The sequence below is a fragment of the Neovison vison genome, chromosome 7, assembly GCF_020171115.1.
Source record: "Neovison vison isolate M4711 chromosome 7, ASM_NN_V1, whole genome shotgun sequence".
Taxonomy (NCBI): Eukaryota; Metazoa; Chordata; class Mammalia; order Carnivora; family Mustelidae; genus Neogale; species Neogale vison.
The window spans coordinates 172401485-172416882 of NC_058097.1; the positions used below are offsets into that span (position 1 = coordinate 172401485).

Here is a 15398-nt window from a genome sequence, read left to right on the forward strand (position 1 = left end):
GAAGCAGGAGAGGGAGAAGCAGGCCTCCCGCTGAGCAGGGAGCACAATGTGGGGCTTGATCCCAGGACCCTGGGATTATGACCTGAGCAGAAGGCAGATGCCCAACTGACTGAGCCATCCAGGAGCCCCTGAACTGGGTTTGCTTGATACCAAGACACCTGCTGCTTCCCCCAAACCCCTGCTGTTTCCATACAGCTGGGGCTCACACAACAAAGTGTGTTGTAGACATTTACTTCCTCTCAGTCTCCACTTTAGAGCCACATGGCTGTAGAGGTTTCAGAGAATCCAGGAATGACCTACGGCTACATATACCAGTATAAATACATACATCTATGCACTCACAACTTCGAGAAGTGTGTCATACCCCTTTTATTGTTATGTTCTTTCCTACCACCATCTTTATGTATGATGATTCTTTAAAAATATTTTCCAGGGGCACCTGGGTGGCTCAGTGGGTTAAACCTCTACCTTCGGCTCAGGTCATAATCTCAGGGTCCTGGGATTGAGCCCGACATCGGACTCTTTGTTCAGCAAGGAGCCTGCTTCCCCCCGCCCCTCTCTACCTGCCTCTCTGCCTACTTGTGATCTCTCTCTGTGTGCCAAATTAATAAATAAATAAAAACTTAAAAAAATAAAAACATCTTCCGCAAATTTTTCTTATAAGGATAACCTAGTTGCACAGAAAGTGTTTAAACAACTGCAAGATTTGATTTGTTTTGGAATTTTTTCTTTTGTGAGGGAGCAGGAGAAATGCTTGTGAGTGGGTGTGAGTGTGGGTGTGTCTATGTCTTTTTGGAACTCTTTTATCAGAATGGTATAGAAGATAGCATGGCTCTGGAATGCAACCTAATCTAGTTCATGTGACTTTGTTCCAGTGTACAAAATTATTTTAGGAGAATAAAAAAATGGATGTCCCAAAACCCAATGGTTCTTGATAAGTCAGCTTTTCCAAACCTGCAGGAGTCAGACTGCTATACGGGCCCCTTCAGCCGCGCGCGGATTCACCAGTAAGTTCATGTTTCTTTTTCTCCCACCACCTGGTTTGTTACCTTTCATTATCTAGGAGTTATTGATAAAATAAAAATACTTTGGAGCAGTTCCACTGTTTGCCAAGTAAGTCAGAGAGTGCATCATTTTATTAAAATGTTTTTTGCACTTAATTTGTGAACAGTACTCAGCTAGCACTATTAATTCCTTATCAGCTGATTTAGAGAAATTCAAGAAATGAATAATTAATGGTAAACTTATGGGCTGATAGTCTAGGTCCCAGTTCTTTCAAAATAATTACAATGGTGGTAAGCTATCCAGTTAAAGTGACATTGTTATTAAATAACATGAATGAATAATGGATTGTTCCAATTAATAAATGATTATACATACTTATACTTAATTAATATGTATTTATTAGTTTAATAGACTTTAATTGTATTAAACTAAAATAAATGGGACATTTTTTAGGGATTTGTTGCATATCTATCCATCTACATGCCAGCATATTTGTCTCTATCTCTTTGTTCATTCAACCAGTATTTATTGAGTTTCTGCATAATACAGATTGAGGCTATGACACAGTCCCTGTCTTTATGGATGTTGAAAGGCAGGATGAAATTAATGAATTAAATCAAATGTGTGGGAGGAGAGAGTTCCCCATTGATTATTGCCCCTGTAGCATGTTGGTGCTCCGGCTATCTGTTTCATCCTGCCTCTCAATGTCCCACATCCCACACTGTGCAAGTCCCTATCTTTATGTTTACCCTATTCTCTATAATTATTAGTTTACATTTTCGTCTGCTCCACTATGCTGTGAATACTATGAAGACAGCAACTGCAATTTGTTTATTTATATGCCATCTGCTTCCTCCCTCCATAATATAACTCCATGAATAAAGGACACATGAATAAAAGAGAAATATTTGTTCAGGGAATTGTGCATCAATCTGATGGTGAAAGAATTGTGTGGACATTGCTTCAGATACCGAGAATTAACAGGACACCGGTCATCTGTGTTAACTCGTTGCCTCCAAGTACAAAACTAAAAAGCACATTATCAGAATGCTGGAAGCTACTAAAATGGACATGCTTACAGACACCATGAAAAAAAAGCAGAATAAAATCAACCTGCTAGGAAAGACACAAATACAATGCACATTTTTTTTTTTTTATAAGAGAGGGTGAAGCTACAGCCAGAGGAAAGGATCTAGGAAGACTTTTTGAAGGAAGTAGTACTCTCCATCGGTAAAAATGTGGAGGGAGGTGGGAAGAGGTGGGGAAAGATATCAGAGACAGAGCAAATCCCAAGGAAAAGAAATGTAACATTTCGAGGTGTGATAAATTGTACAATTTGACTATCAGATGCAAAAAGCCAGAGCTATAGGAAATCAGAGGATAAAACACAAAAATAGAGAGCCAGAGAGGAAAATAAGAAATTTAATTTTGTGTGTAATGTTGACACATTAGTAGTAGGAGTGCTCTAAGAACCAGAGCTGTGCTTGAAAAGTCAGGTGGGAAATTGGGCGGCTGATTAAGAGGACGTTCCTCTCTCGTGATCTAGGCAATGAGACCCAGAACAATAGGGTAGCTCAAAGCCAGATAGACACAGTTCAGCTAGAAAAGTTTACTGGTTCTGTAATATGGATGGTAAAAAGAAAACAAGAATCAAAGAAGACCTAATACTTCAGTACTAAGTGCCTGGGGGGAAAAATGCTGATTATTACAGAGATAAAGCAACCGGAACCAGGAACTGTTAGAAATTGAGTAAGGTCCAGAATGTTTCCATTTTTTTGAGGATCCCAGCATATTACAAAATAAAGACTGAAATCGACCCCCGTTTCCTAGCAGGATCACCCTTTTGCTCTTCACTCATTGGCTCTCATTACTGTTTCTCTCTGCAGCTTTTACTATGTGGCGACAGTACAGGGCAGGAAGGGAAGGGAGAAGTGCTGCTTCTTACCGAGGTTCTGAAAGCAAGACATGTTAGCTTGGAAGGTGTGATACGGGGAAATGACATCAATATTTAATGTGGTCTGTTTGGAATTACATTGCTTAAGGTAGTACAGAATTTATGGGAGGCAACAGACGATTTAATGGTGCTGTCCCTGTTTCGTGCTACACAAGAAATAAGAGGACATCTAGGCTCCCCTATAAACTGCAAGATTTTTAAATGAATATTTGATAATGCCTGTATTATTTATAAATGTATTTTGTCTCTGCCAGTTGCTTTATTTTTAAGAGGGTGGTTTGTCTTTTGATGGACTGTATTTCTCATGCATTTGTTTTAATGGAGAAAACAGATGGATGACTACCTAGAAACCTGGAACTGTTGCTGGACTCTGGGCTCTGCTTTGAATATTAAAACCAATCCCCTTATCTTAACAGCTTCATAATAAACAATAAGGACACATTCTTCAGCAATGCTACTCGAAGCAGGATAGTCTATCACATGTTACAGCACACGAAATATGAAAATGGAATATCAAAAGTGGGTAAGAACACTAATTAAAAATATGGAGAAGGTAATATTTGCTGTTACTAATTATATCCAGAAATACTTATTTTCACATTTGAAGCTTTGCCTTCATTCATTAAATATGAGGATATAATGCACTGAACACAAATTCTAAACATTCTATTTTTCAGCCTTCCAATAAAACACTTAGTTTTCTAAATAAGACATAAAAATAAACCCAGAATGTAAAATAAAAATGTGTCTAAGTGATAGTGTTATGTGCTTACCTAGTCTTTAAAAATAAAAATATGACATTTCAATGACTGTAAAGATATCATGCCCTTTGTAGAGCATACAATAAACACAAAGAGTAAAAAAATAAAAATTTAGGGGCACCTGGGTCACTCAATGGGTTAAGCCTCTGCCTTCAGCTCAGGTCAAGATCTTAGGCTGCTGGGATCAAGCCCCGAATCAGGCTCTCTGCTCAGCAGGGAGCCTGCTTCCCCCTCTCTCAATGCCTGCCTCTCTTCCTACTTGTGATCTCTCTCTCTCTTTCTGTCAAATAAATAAATAAAATCTTTTAAAAAATAGAAATAAAAAGTAAAATAAAAGCAATTAAAAAAATCCACGAACTCAGTTGTCACTCTCACACATTAATACTGAATGTATATATAGTAAACCTGCATGATTCGAATAATGATGTGTTGATATGATGTATATACACATCATTGTTAGAATCATGCAGTGTTTACAATTTTGTCTTTTTTAAAAAGTATTTATGAGTGTTTTCTCAAGCCCTTTGGTATGTCTGTAAACACTATAAATAGCTGTATAAGATTCTATTATAAGCATTCATCAAATTGCAGTTATCTACCAAGTACCTAGTATAATTGATTGTACCATGATAATTAAATGATTCCCCAATTTTGGATATACAATTATTTCTTATTCTTTACTAACATGAATAAAACCATAACAAAAATTATTCTCCAGAAATTTCCCAGTCTTGCCGGGACAATATGAGAATGTCCATTTCACTACATTCTGGCTGAGCTGGAGGAGATTTTAAGAAGTATCACATATTGATATTTATGTATCCTTGGCTCAGTATTAATCAAAGACTTCTCAAAACCAGTATCTCAAAACCATTTTGTGGGTAGAGAGTTCCTCTATTTTCTTGACCAAATATTGGGTTTTTTTCCTTTTTTTTTTTTTAAAGATTTTATTTGACAGAGAGAGAGAAATCACAAGTAGGCAAAAAGGCAGGCAGAGAGAGAGAGATGGGGAAGCAGGCTCCCCACTGAGCAGCGAGCCCAACACAGGGCCCGATCCCAGGACCCTGAGATCATGACCTGAGCCGAAGGCAGAGGTTTAACCCACTGAGCCACCCAGGCGCCCCAATGTTGCTGTTTTGAGGCAGAAAAAAATATTTGCTCCAGGTTCATGTGATCCCAAATAAATGGGTATTAAAATGCCTCATATTTCATGATACGGCAAAGTGCCATGTGTTGGCACCTTATAAATCTCCATTGATTCATGTTGCAAGAATACAAATAGACTCTTTAGTACTAATCTCTTTCATAGCCCTTGGCCTTCAGAGGTGATATGGCTATGGGTTTCATTTGGGTTATTTTAAGTTTTTAAAATTAATTTGTTCTCCCAAATTTATATATGTTGCTACAGAGGGAAGCCTTCATTTGAACTGACTCAAAAACTGTTCTTTTGTTTCTCTTTCTAGGTATCTGTAAACTTATAAACAATGGCTCATATATAGCAGCTTTTCCCCCTCACGAGGTAATTTCCATTGGGGGAAAGAAGTTTCTCATGCTCATTGTTGATACTTCTTTTATTTTATTTATTTATTTTTAAAATCTAGCCACCCTCTCTCAGGAGGATTCAGTCAGTCAGTAGCTCTGGGCCTTTCTCAGACCCCATTATGATCTCTGGTTACACACTGGGCCCAGTGCTTTCCAGGACAATTCCCTAGTGAAGTTTTTCCCTTTTAAGGAGTCCCAGCCTTGGAGGGAACTTAGGGGCACGGTTCAATCACTCTCACCCGTCCTCTGCTTCAAAACAGAGTTCCAGGCTTGACCCACCTTGGGATCCACACCACTCCCAAACAGTGCAAGTTCTGGTTTGTGCCTACTACTTTGAGATGTCTGAAAATCTCAGACAAACCCACAACACAAACCTACACCCCATTATTTACTTAATTCTCAGCCAAGCTACTACCTGTCTACCAATTTTAAATTAGAAACACCTGCTCCAGACTGTGGTGAGTTCTGCCTACTGAGTCATGAATGACATTTGAATTAGTTTTGAACATCGTCTCCCAACACAGAGGTTTGAGGTCAGCAATCTCAGAACCCATCACTTCTATTTATAAAGGCTGAGGACTCATAAGGTGTAACCCCTATACCTGAAGAATCCCAGTCTAGTAAAATTTTTAAAGGATAAAATACATTGTGTACTTCCTATTTGGCACTGAGCTAAGTGTTTTATATGGATAATCTCATTTAATCCTTAGGGCAACCCTTTGAGAGAGACAATAATAATAGCCCTATTTCATAGCTAGATCATTGAGGCACAGAAAAATTAAGTATCAAAGGCACAGGTTTGAGCCCAGGAAGCCAGACCCCAATGCATCTATTCCTTGTGCTATGAATATCTTACTTACTGTAGGAATGGGAACAATAATAATGGGGAATATGTTAGGTTATTTCATGCAACAGGCCTTGTGCATATATTTTTTCCATTAATCTGAAAATAATTCTGGAGGGATAGATATTATTTTCTCATTGTAGAGATGCAGAAATAAAGCTCAGAGAAATTAACCACGATGTCAGATTTGACATAGTTGGTAAGTGGTACAGTGTTCAGACTAGCAAATCTAAGGTTCTGGGAGAGTTTTTACTGTTTGTTCTTATTGTGAGCAATTTCGTCTACATAACTAGTCTATGTTCATTTGACATTTTCTTGTGTGAAATTTGGAATCTATTTGGAATAGGTTGTAAATAATAGTCCTGTTTATTCTTCTCTGTTGGTTGGAGTAGGAGACTGATCATGAGGATGTGGAGGGGTGGCCACTGAGTGCACATGGTCCTCTGAACAGGACTAGAAACACGTGGGCCAACAGGGGTCATCACTGCAATTTTCTCTTAAAGCCACCAGGTGTCACTGTCAACCCAGAACAGTATGGTTGAGGTTCTTGAGCAGAATTAGAAAAATGATCTACTAGGGTTTCTAAGCTTAGACTCTAAAACCGAGGATGTGCCTGTGTCTGCCCACTGAGACTGGGAAGCAAAGTCAAGTATTTTAGAAAGATTATCATTAGTGACTGAAAGAAAACTGAGATTTTGGTTCACCTTCCCTTACTTACCCAATCTCAAGCAGTCTACCCTAACAGAACCAATCTCAGGCAGTCTACCCTAACAGATCAGTCCAGGTGGACATGCCCATGCTTGAAATCTTGATCTTCACTTTTATCTCCTTAACTTCTAATCTATAGGCTTTAAAAGCCTTGATCTCTTAAGGAAGAAAACTTGGACTTAAAAACTTGGAGAGGAAAACTTTTCTCTTCTTCCCTTTAGGGTTCTTTGACTGACCTCATAAATTGACATAAAGCAGGTTAATAGAAGAAAAGCAAATGTAATTACACATATACAGATCCCCACAAAGATATGAGAGGCTTGTAGCAATCAGGAATTGAGGTTTATATGCTGTCCTGAGCTATGAAGAAGGCAGGGGTCTAGGAGGGAGATAAGTCACAGGACATTGGAAGATCAAATGTTGGGTGAACAAATGTTTGCCGTGTCATGCAGATAAGTATTTCTTATGTAAAAAAGTTATCTTTGGTAATAGTTCTTCTTACTCTTATAGGCTTCCTATCTAAATTATTTTGAGCAGGTAAGAGGTTAGGTAAAAAACTCTTCTTGAGTTTATTGGTCATTAATTGTTTTCAACTTAGAAATAATCTACATGCTAAAGTAACACATTCTGGGGCAGCCTGCCCTGAACCCCATCAGCACTTTAACTGTACTTCCATCTTTACCTAATTAATTTATCTATTTCATTAGGAAGCCACAGAGTGAAATCCACATATGTGTCTCCTTTTAGCCTGGTGCGCTGTGATTCAGGGTGTTCTTTCTTCATAAGAACTCACATCCCTGGTTATCTGGGATCACTCAAATGACAGTTTTCTGCTTTTCAATGGCCACACTATATCAGAAACGAAATTAACTAACACTGACTTCGCACTTTATATGTACCCAGCACTTTATAGTGCAAGTGGGCCCTCACAAAACCTCTCTATGGTGGAAATCATTAAATTGATTCTTACTCTCATCATCTACATATAGAAACTAAGGCATAACTCCACTTGTTTTAAATTTCATTAAACTATTTATAAAAGTAGAATCACACATTGGAATAAGAGGGAGTTTGTCAAATTCTGTCCTAAGTTTTGGTTTAGAAAATAGTAACCATATTTGTTCCCCTCCTTTTTTTTTTTTTCCAATTTATTTATTTTCAGAAAAACAGTATTCACTATTTTTTCACCACACCCAGTGCTCCATGCAAGCCGTGCGCTCTATAATACCCACCACCTGGTACCCCCAACCTCCCACCCCCCCCCGCCACTTCAAACCCCTCAGATTGTTTTTCAGAGTCCATAGTCTCTCATGGTTCATCTCCCCTTCCAATTTACCCAAAAGCACATACCCTCCCCAATGTCCATAACCCTACCCCCCTTCTCCCAACCCCCCTCCCCCCAGCAACCCACAGTTTGTTTCGTGAGATTAAGAGTCACTTATGGTTTGTCTCCCTCCCTATCCCATCTTGTTTCATGGATTCTTCTCCTACCCACTTAAGCCCCCATGTTGCATCACCACTCCCTCATATCAAGGAGATCATATGATAGTTGTCTTTCTCCGCTTGACTTATTTCGCTAAGCATGATACGCTCTAGTTCCATCCATGTTGTCGCAAATGGCAAGATTTCGTTTCTTTTGATGGCTGCATAGTATTCCATTGTGTATATATACCACATCTTCTTGATCCATTCATCTGTTGATGGACAGCTACTGGACCATGTTCCCCTCCTTTTTGATTATAAAGTCAAAGCCATTCCTCTATCAGGCATATATATTCTATGTGTCTAAAATTGCAACCTGTATGTCAATTTTTGAGGGGAGATATAAAGAATTTGAAAATGTTTCCATTTTTGGAATATATTATCCAAAGTCAGGTCTAAGGATTCTAGAATTTTAAAACTTGATTAGCACTTGTGACTTGGGCTTCTTACACTTTTTGATTGAACATTTACTTTCTTCTTTAGCTTCTGTAAATAAAAGAAATATTTCCTAGGACTGAGTTACTTCTTTAAAGTAGAATAATATTCTTAATTTCTGAAATAAGGATTACAACTATTTCCCTCAGTGATGGTGATGAGATAGTGTTTATTAAAAGATCTTAGGTTACAAATAGTAAAACCAAATTCTAGTTTACTTTAAGTGAAAGGGATTTCATTAGTTTTAAAAGGGACTTTAAGAAAGGACTTTTAAGGAATTATCAGTATATTTTCAATGAAGAGGAGATATATAAAGGCATTTACTACATCATTCCAGTGATGGACTTAAGCTTACAAATCTGCAGCTTTCAATACACTATTAAATTGTTCTGTAAGGAAAAAATAGTAAAAGCAATGCCTGTTTAGTTCAAATTTACCAAGGGAACTTATCTTTGGTTATGTGTTTCAGGGAGCCTACAAAAGTAACCAACCCATCAAAACGCATGGACCTCAGAATAATAGACATCTATTATATGAGCGCTGGGCACGCTGGGGAATGTGGTATAAGCATCAGCCCCTGGATTTAATCAGGTAATGTGGGTGGATTGATAATGAAAGATATAATTTGCTGTTTTGTTGTCATTTTCCTAGATTTGGAATTACTTCATTCGCCCGCCAAATCATCTGTATTACTCAGGATGTAGTCAGGGAAAAAGAAGCCACTGTAGGTCTTTTCAATAAAAGAAACTTAATTTAGGGCTTTGGTTAAACAGTGGATGACAAAGCTGAGAAATCAGAGAGGAATAGTGAGGCAACCAGAGATTAATAACAGCAGAAGATTGCTAACAATCCTAAGGTTGGAAGGAAAATGGGATGAAGTATATTCCAGAGACCCCCTACCTGGACCATAGGCCAGGAGCTATACCATCCGTGACTAGGACTGTCCACAGAGAAGTAAAGTGTTGGAGAAGGTATGACCACTTTTCCCTGAGGATGACCAAGTGAGAAGGAATGATTCCCGCCCCCCACCTCTATCTTTGAGTCTTCCAGCACCTCCTTATCCAGCTTAACTAGGATCAATTTACAATGGAAACTGTGTAATCTACCTCCCAGTGAAACAAAACAAAATAGGGAAAGGCATAACATGGATCTGAGAGCAAAGAGGAAAATGACCAACACAGTATCTCTACATATATTTGTATTTCAACCAAGAATTTAGTGAGTATCTATTCTATTCCAGGAAGCACATTTCTAGTGAGTAACTGCTCTCAATTTCAGTTAATCTCCAGATATTTTTAAATTCATGATTTATTTAATTTTGATGGAGGATAATTTGTTCTTTTAAAAAAATACCAGGAGGGGCGCCTGGGTGGCTCAGTGGTTAAGCCGCTGCCTTCGGCTCAGGTCATGATCTCAGGGTCCTGGGATCGAGGCCCACATCGGGCTCTCTGCTCAGCAGGGAGCCTGCTTCCTCCTCTCTCTCTGCCTGCCTCTCTGCCTGCTTGTGATCTCGCTCTGTCAAATAAATAAATAAAATCTTTAAAAAAAAAACAAAAACCAGGAAATACATATTAAAAATGACCTAATCAAGTTTCTAGCTAACTATAAATATTCTTAGAATGAATGAAAAAAAAGAGCATTCATAAGTTTATCTATGTTGATACTTTGAACTGTTTATAAAATGTACATATCAAGAATAACTTATAACTATCAGCATTGTCCCAGCAGGAAACTGATAGAACTGAGAGAATAGAAAGGCTATCAGAAGAAAATCTAATAGAAGAAGTATATGCAGAAGTGTAAGTAGTATCAAGGGAGCAAATGGATAAGGATGATGAAGCTTCCGGGGACAAGTAAAAATTAGATGCTTTTATCAAACCTTGGCCTGGATGAACAGGGGGAGGGAACAGTTTGTAGAACCTGTCAAAAACAAAAATGGGGGATGCCTGACAATAGTTACAGTCTTAGAAGGAAAGCAGCTATGGGCGGATCATTCTCCAGGAAGGAGAAAGTCAGGATAATCAATACACCGATATCTCTTAGATCTCACTCTGTGATCTCCTGCTAGTACCTTCAGTTAGCCAAAAAGCCCCTCAGAAGGCAGAAGAAAGAAAGAGCATGAGAGATACAGTTCATGAAGGTGAGCCTCCTGGGGCATAGAGCAGAAAGGAAAAGGATAGGACATGATCTGGATATACAAATCATAATATCCAGCACCAAACCATTTCAGACATTAAGTACTTGGGCATATCCAAAATCAAGATGCTTTGATTCTAATTCTGTTAATCACAATAAATTATCAGATTCTTACTTGTGCAGGTGAAAAATTATTTTGTTTTGTTTTAAGAGAGACAGAGAGAGTGAGCAGTGGTGAGGGGCAGAGGAAGAGAGAGAGAGAGAGAATGTTAGGCAGGCTTCTCACTCAACTCAGAGCCCAAAGTGGGGTTCAGTCTCACAACCCTGAGGTCATGACCTGAGCTGAACTCAAGAGTTGGACACTTCACTAACTGAGCCACCCAGGCACCCCATTATTATTATTATTTTTTATTTAGAGAGAGAGAGAGGGGAAAGAATTGTTATTTTAGAGATATGTGAACACAGTGAGATGTGCTCACTCACAGAATCACATTTATTATTAGGAACTAAAATTAAATTGCTGTTTTCAAGCAAACATTTCAGTGTCAATAATCTCTTATCTATTGGATGCATTGCTATTATGGCTTCAGGTAATTTCAGCAAGCAACCTTTATTTTCAATAACTGGGGTTCTGTGGCTACTATTGCCAATTATTTGGCTATTGACATAGAAGGGAAACTTTGCTTACGGAAATTATATATTTTGTGTTCAAGTGGCTAAAAAGAGGGAGGAGATGAAGGCCATAAAAGAATATAGATGACACTCCAGCATGTTCCTACTCTCCAGAAACTTGATTGTTACCAAAATATAAAATGGATAAAAAGAGAATGGCTATGGGTGTAGTGAAGAGTGACCCCAGTAGCAACCTAGCAATTCCTCCCTGCCTTGGCATGGTTTTTGAGATTCCTCTAGAGATCCTAGAATATTATGAATACCAGTGCTATAGGTCAAGGAGGTTTCCATCAGCTTCCTTGGCCTGGAACTAGCTTCTCTTTCTCCTGGATCAGATCTAAAATCTCCTGAACTTAGGTGATTAAACTACTGTCAAACAATATTGTTGTTCCCCTTAACCTTCAACAGTATGTAATTTAAAATCTCAGTATAATGCTGCCTATTTAAAGGGGGTTGTCTGTGCCACCCTCTATAGTCATTATTATAAAGGCATTTCCATATATTAGTAATACATGCAAAAACCTATTCTACTTCACAGAGGAACACTTGTTTAAAAGAAACAAATGGCTTTATTGAAATACCTGTTACTATGATAAGCTTTTGTCTCAACTAGAACATTATTGTTGTATGAGAAGTGAGTGTTCTACTGATCTATGTCTCCAAGGAGAAATCAATAAAAAAAAAAAAACAAAAACTTGGATAAATAAAAGATGACTCTATTTCTATACCTGGTAGAATATGCAAAATTTTAATTGGCACAATGCAGAGAGTGATGAAGAAAAAGAATTATTTTCAGAAAGAAAAAATACCAAGAGAATTGTCTTGTCCCAGAAAAAAAATACCAAGAGAATTTTCTTCCTAGCAAGAATCACTGCCCAGCGCAATATTCCTAAATGAACTGTAAAACACCAATTTTTAAAATATCCCTTGAACAAAACTGTTTTAAGTAACCATTTTTAGAAGATGGAGACCAAACAGTCATAGAGAATTCAAAAAATTATTATTTCTTACCAGAGCTTTATAAACTGCATAGCAGTTGATATGATCAGTAGACTGGGTGAAGAAAGAGCAGTTGGGTAGTCATTAAAACTGTCTTATTCATCTGCCATTTCCATATAAATTATGTTCATCAGCTCAAGGGAAATAAAATATATCCATTTCCTTAGCTTCATTCACTACTCCCTGTGGTGGGTGCTGGTGAAGAAGACACAAGTCTACTTTCAGGCACTTGAAGTCTTATGGGGAGAGAGAGGAATGGAAGAGTGACAGGTTAATGATCATAAAGGGTTATAAGTTTAGGACACTGAAATATGGGTTGAGGGCAGTATGGGAGAAAGATCAGGGGGATCTAAGCGAGGGTAGCAGTGGAAGTCAGGAAAGGCTTCCTGTAAAAAGTGATGTAAAGTGAAGGATACAAGCCAGACAAGGGAAGAGGATGAGATGTAATTTTCCAAAGTAAGAGAGCAGTGTTGACCAAGGGAAGAATCATGTGCTCCAGGAGCTGCAATTAACTTTGTTGAGGAAGGTGTGACATGATTGTGTCTAGCATAAGGGCATCTGGCCAAGGGTGCAGATGGAAACTGAAATCGAATCTACTCTCAACATCTACCTACAGGGAAGACTTTTTTCTAATTTACACAAAAGCAGTATGGTGTAGCACGGTTCCGTGTGTGGAAAACAAAAAGATATTTTACTGGGAGGAGGGAGAAAGGCAAGAATTGGCTTATAAAAAGTTGATGAACCTTGTTAAGAAGTTTGACTCAGAAAGAATACATTTTATAAAATTGCCCCCGTAATGACAATGTTTAAAGACGAACAGCATCACCATTGTTGGATTCATTAACAAGTGGGGATGTCAAGATACCCCGGATGAAGCTGACGAGGAACTGAGCTGGGATGTCCTTCTGAAATTCTGACTAGGTGTGACAGCAACATTTGCAGTGTTGCTTATGTTGCCTTAAACTAAGGGTTTGCTTTCTTGTGCAGGCTGTACTTTGGTGAGAAGATCGGGCTATACTTTGCTTGGCTGGGATGGTACACTGGAATGCTGATTCCTGCAGCACTTGTTGGCTTGTGTGTGTTTTTCTATGGAATATTTACAATGAATGGAAGTCAAGTAAGGTGAGCTATTAATAGCTAATAATACTACTTTTTAAAACGTATTGGCCTTTATTCTGATTGGCAAAGCTTTATGATCATGCTGACTATGAAACACAGCTCATGGTTCTATAATTTATTTGCTGGGATTTTTTGAGGAGAAGAGAAAAGCACTATTTTTAAAAGGCCATTTCCATATTTTTATATGCAAATTTTCTTGGATATGTTCTAAGACTGTTTCTCTGTATGCAAAATTTCTCTTTCCACTATATCTCACTTAATAATTCAACAATACAATGATAGTTTTATATCATTTACATTTCCATAGTATTTGGTAGTCTAGAATGCCCTCTCACTACAGTAGTTTAGATAATCAAAATAACTACAATTCTTGAGGGTGACTGGGTGGCTCAGTGGGTTAAAGCCTCTGCCTTCGGCTCAGGTCATGATCCCAGGGTCCTGGGATGGAGCCCCACATAGGGCTCTCTGCTCCACGGGGAGTCTGCTTCCTCCTCCCTCTCTCTGCCTGCCTCTCTACCTATTTGTGATTTCTGTCTGTCAAATAAATAAATAAAATAAAATAAAAAAACTACAATTCTTTAAGCACTTAAAATATACAAAGAGGTTCCCAATAACGTTCTTGTTTTTTCATTTGATGGGAACTTTACCACCCTTGGAGATAAGTATTCCTCTTTGCAGATGAGGGAACCTTATGTGGTCAGAGATGTCTGAACAAAATATCTGTAGGACATAAATCCTGCTCTAAGCAATCTTCTCTCCTGAGAACATAAAATCACTTTTTACTTTTTTCTTTTTCTCTATAAGAACAAATAAGTATTTTAGTATCCACTTATGGTATCAAGATGGTAGTAAAAGGGGCGTCTGGGTGGCTCAGTGGTTAAAGCCTCTGCCTTCAGCTCAGGTCATGATCCCAGGGGCCTGAGATTGAGCCTCACACCTGGCTCTCTGCAGCAGGGAGCCTGCCTCCTCCTCCTCTCTCTCTGCCTGCCTCTCTGCCTACTTTTGATCTGTCTGTCAAATAAATACAAATCTTTAAAAAAAAAAAATATGGTAGTAAAATAAGGTTTGACAAAAATCAAGCATTTATGAGAATGGTGATTCTACTGTTAAAGTTGAAATGACTCAAGATTTGGGTGGAGGAAGGATACATTATTATTCAGCAGATCCAAGGCTCACCCCCGGGCATTAATGAATCCTCATAATTAATGTCCTATTTAATCTATACAAGGATATCACCAAGTTCAGGCTTGTATGATGTAATTCAAAACATGAAAAACACTTCTCCCCTCCTTTAAAACTCAGCACTTTTTTCTCCTGTGGTCCATCTTTTAGCCATGACCTTACTACTGGGTAGTAATCATGGCAATTAACAGGATCATAAAAATAATTTCCTTGAGTTTTCTCTAAATAAATATAGCTTTAATATACCTATGTGTACAGTTAAAAATTTGCCTGAAAATGAAATACTTCCATTGTCCTAGAGTTAAATCCAGTTCCATAACCAGCAACCTTGATTGGTATCTTAGTATCCCCTTGCTCTCCATGAACACCAAATGATAATTAGTTTGAAAACAAAGAAACACCTACTGTTCAAACACATTTCATCTAATCATAGGTTTATTTCAGAGTTTTGCAAACTTACTACCACTTTGGAAGGCAGCATCTTCCTAAACAAACTTGTTCCCAGTGGAAACACCCATCCCTCTTTGGGCATTTCTCTGTAGGCTGTTAAATCAGTAAC

At 38.2% G+C, this 15398-nt stretch overlaps 1 protein-coding gene across 6 annotated transcripts in view; it reads left to right on the top strand.

Annotated features, from left to right (window-relative positions):
* ANO3 (anoctamin 3) overlaps positions 1–15398 on the top strand; it is a 420117-nt gene that overhangs the window by 315265 nt on the left and 89454 nt on the right. For all 6 annotated transcript variants that reach the window (XM_044258975.1, XM_044258976.1, XM_044258977.1 and 3 more), the window contains 5 exons: positions 876–1007; positions 3376–3482; positions 5184–5239; positions 9201–9322; positions 13526–13660. In XM_044258975.1, coding sequence (XP_044114910.1) covers positions 876–1007; positions 3376–3482; positions 5184–5239; positions 9201–9322; positions 13526–13660 — 552 coding nt within the window. The remainder of the gene's footprint in view (positions 1–875; positions 1008–3375; positions 3483–5183; positions 5240–9200; positions 9323–13525; positions 13661–15398) is intronic.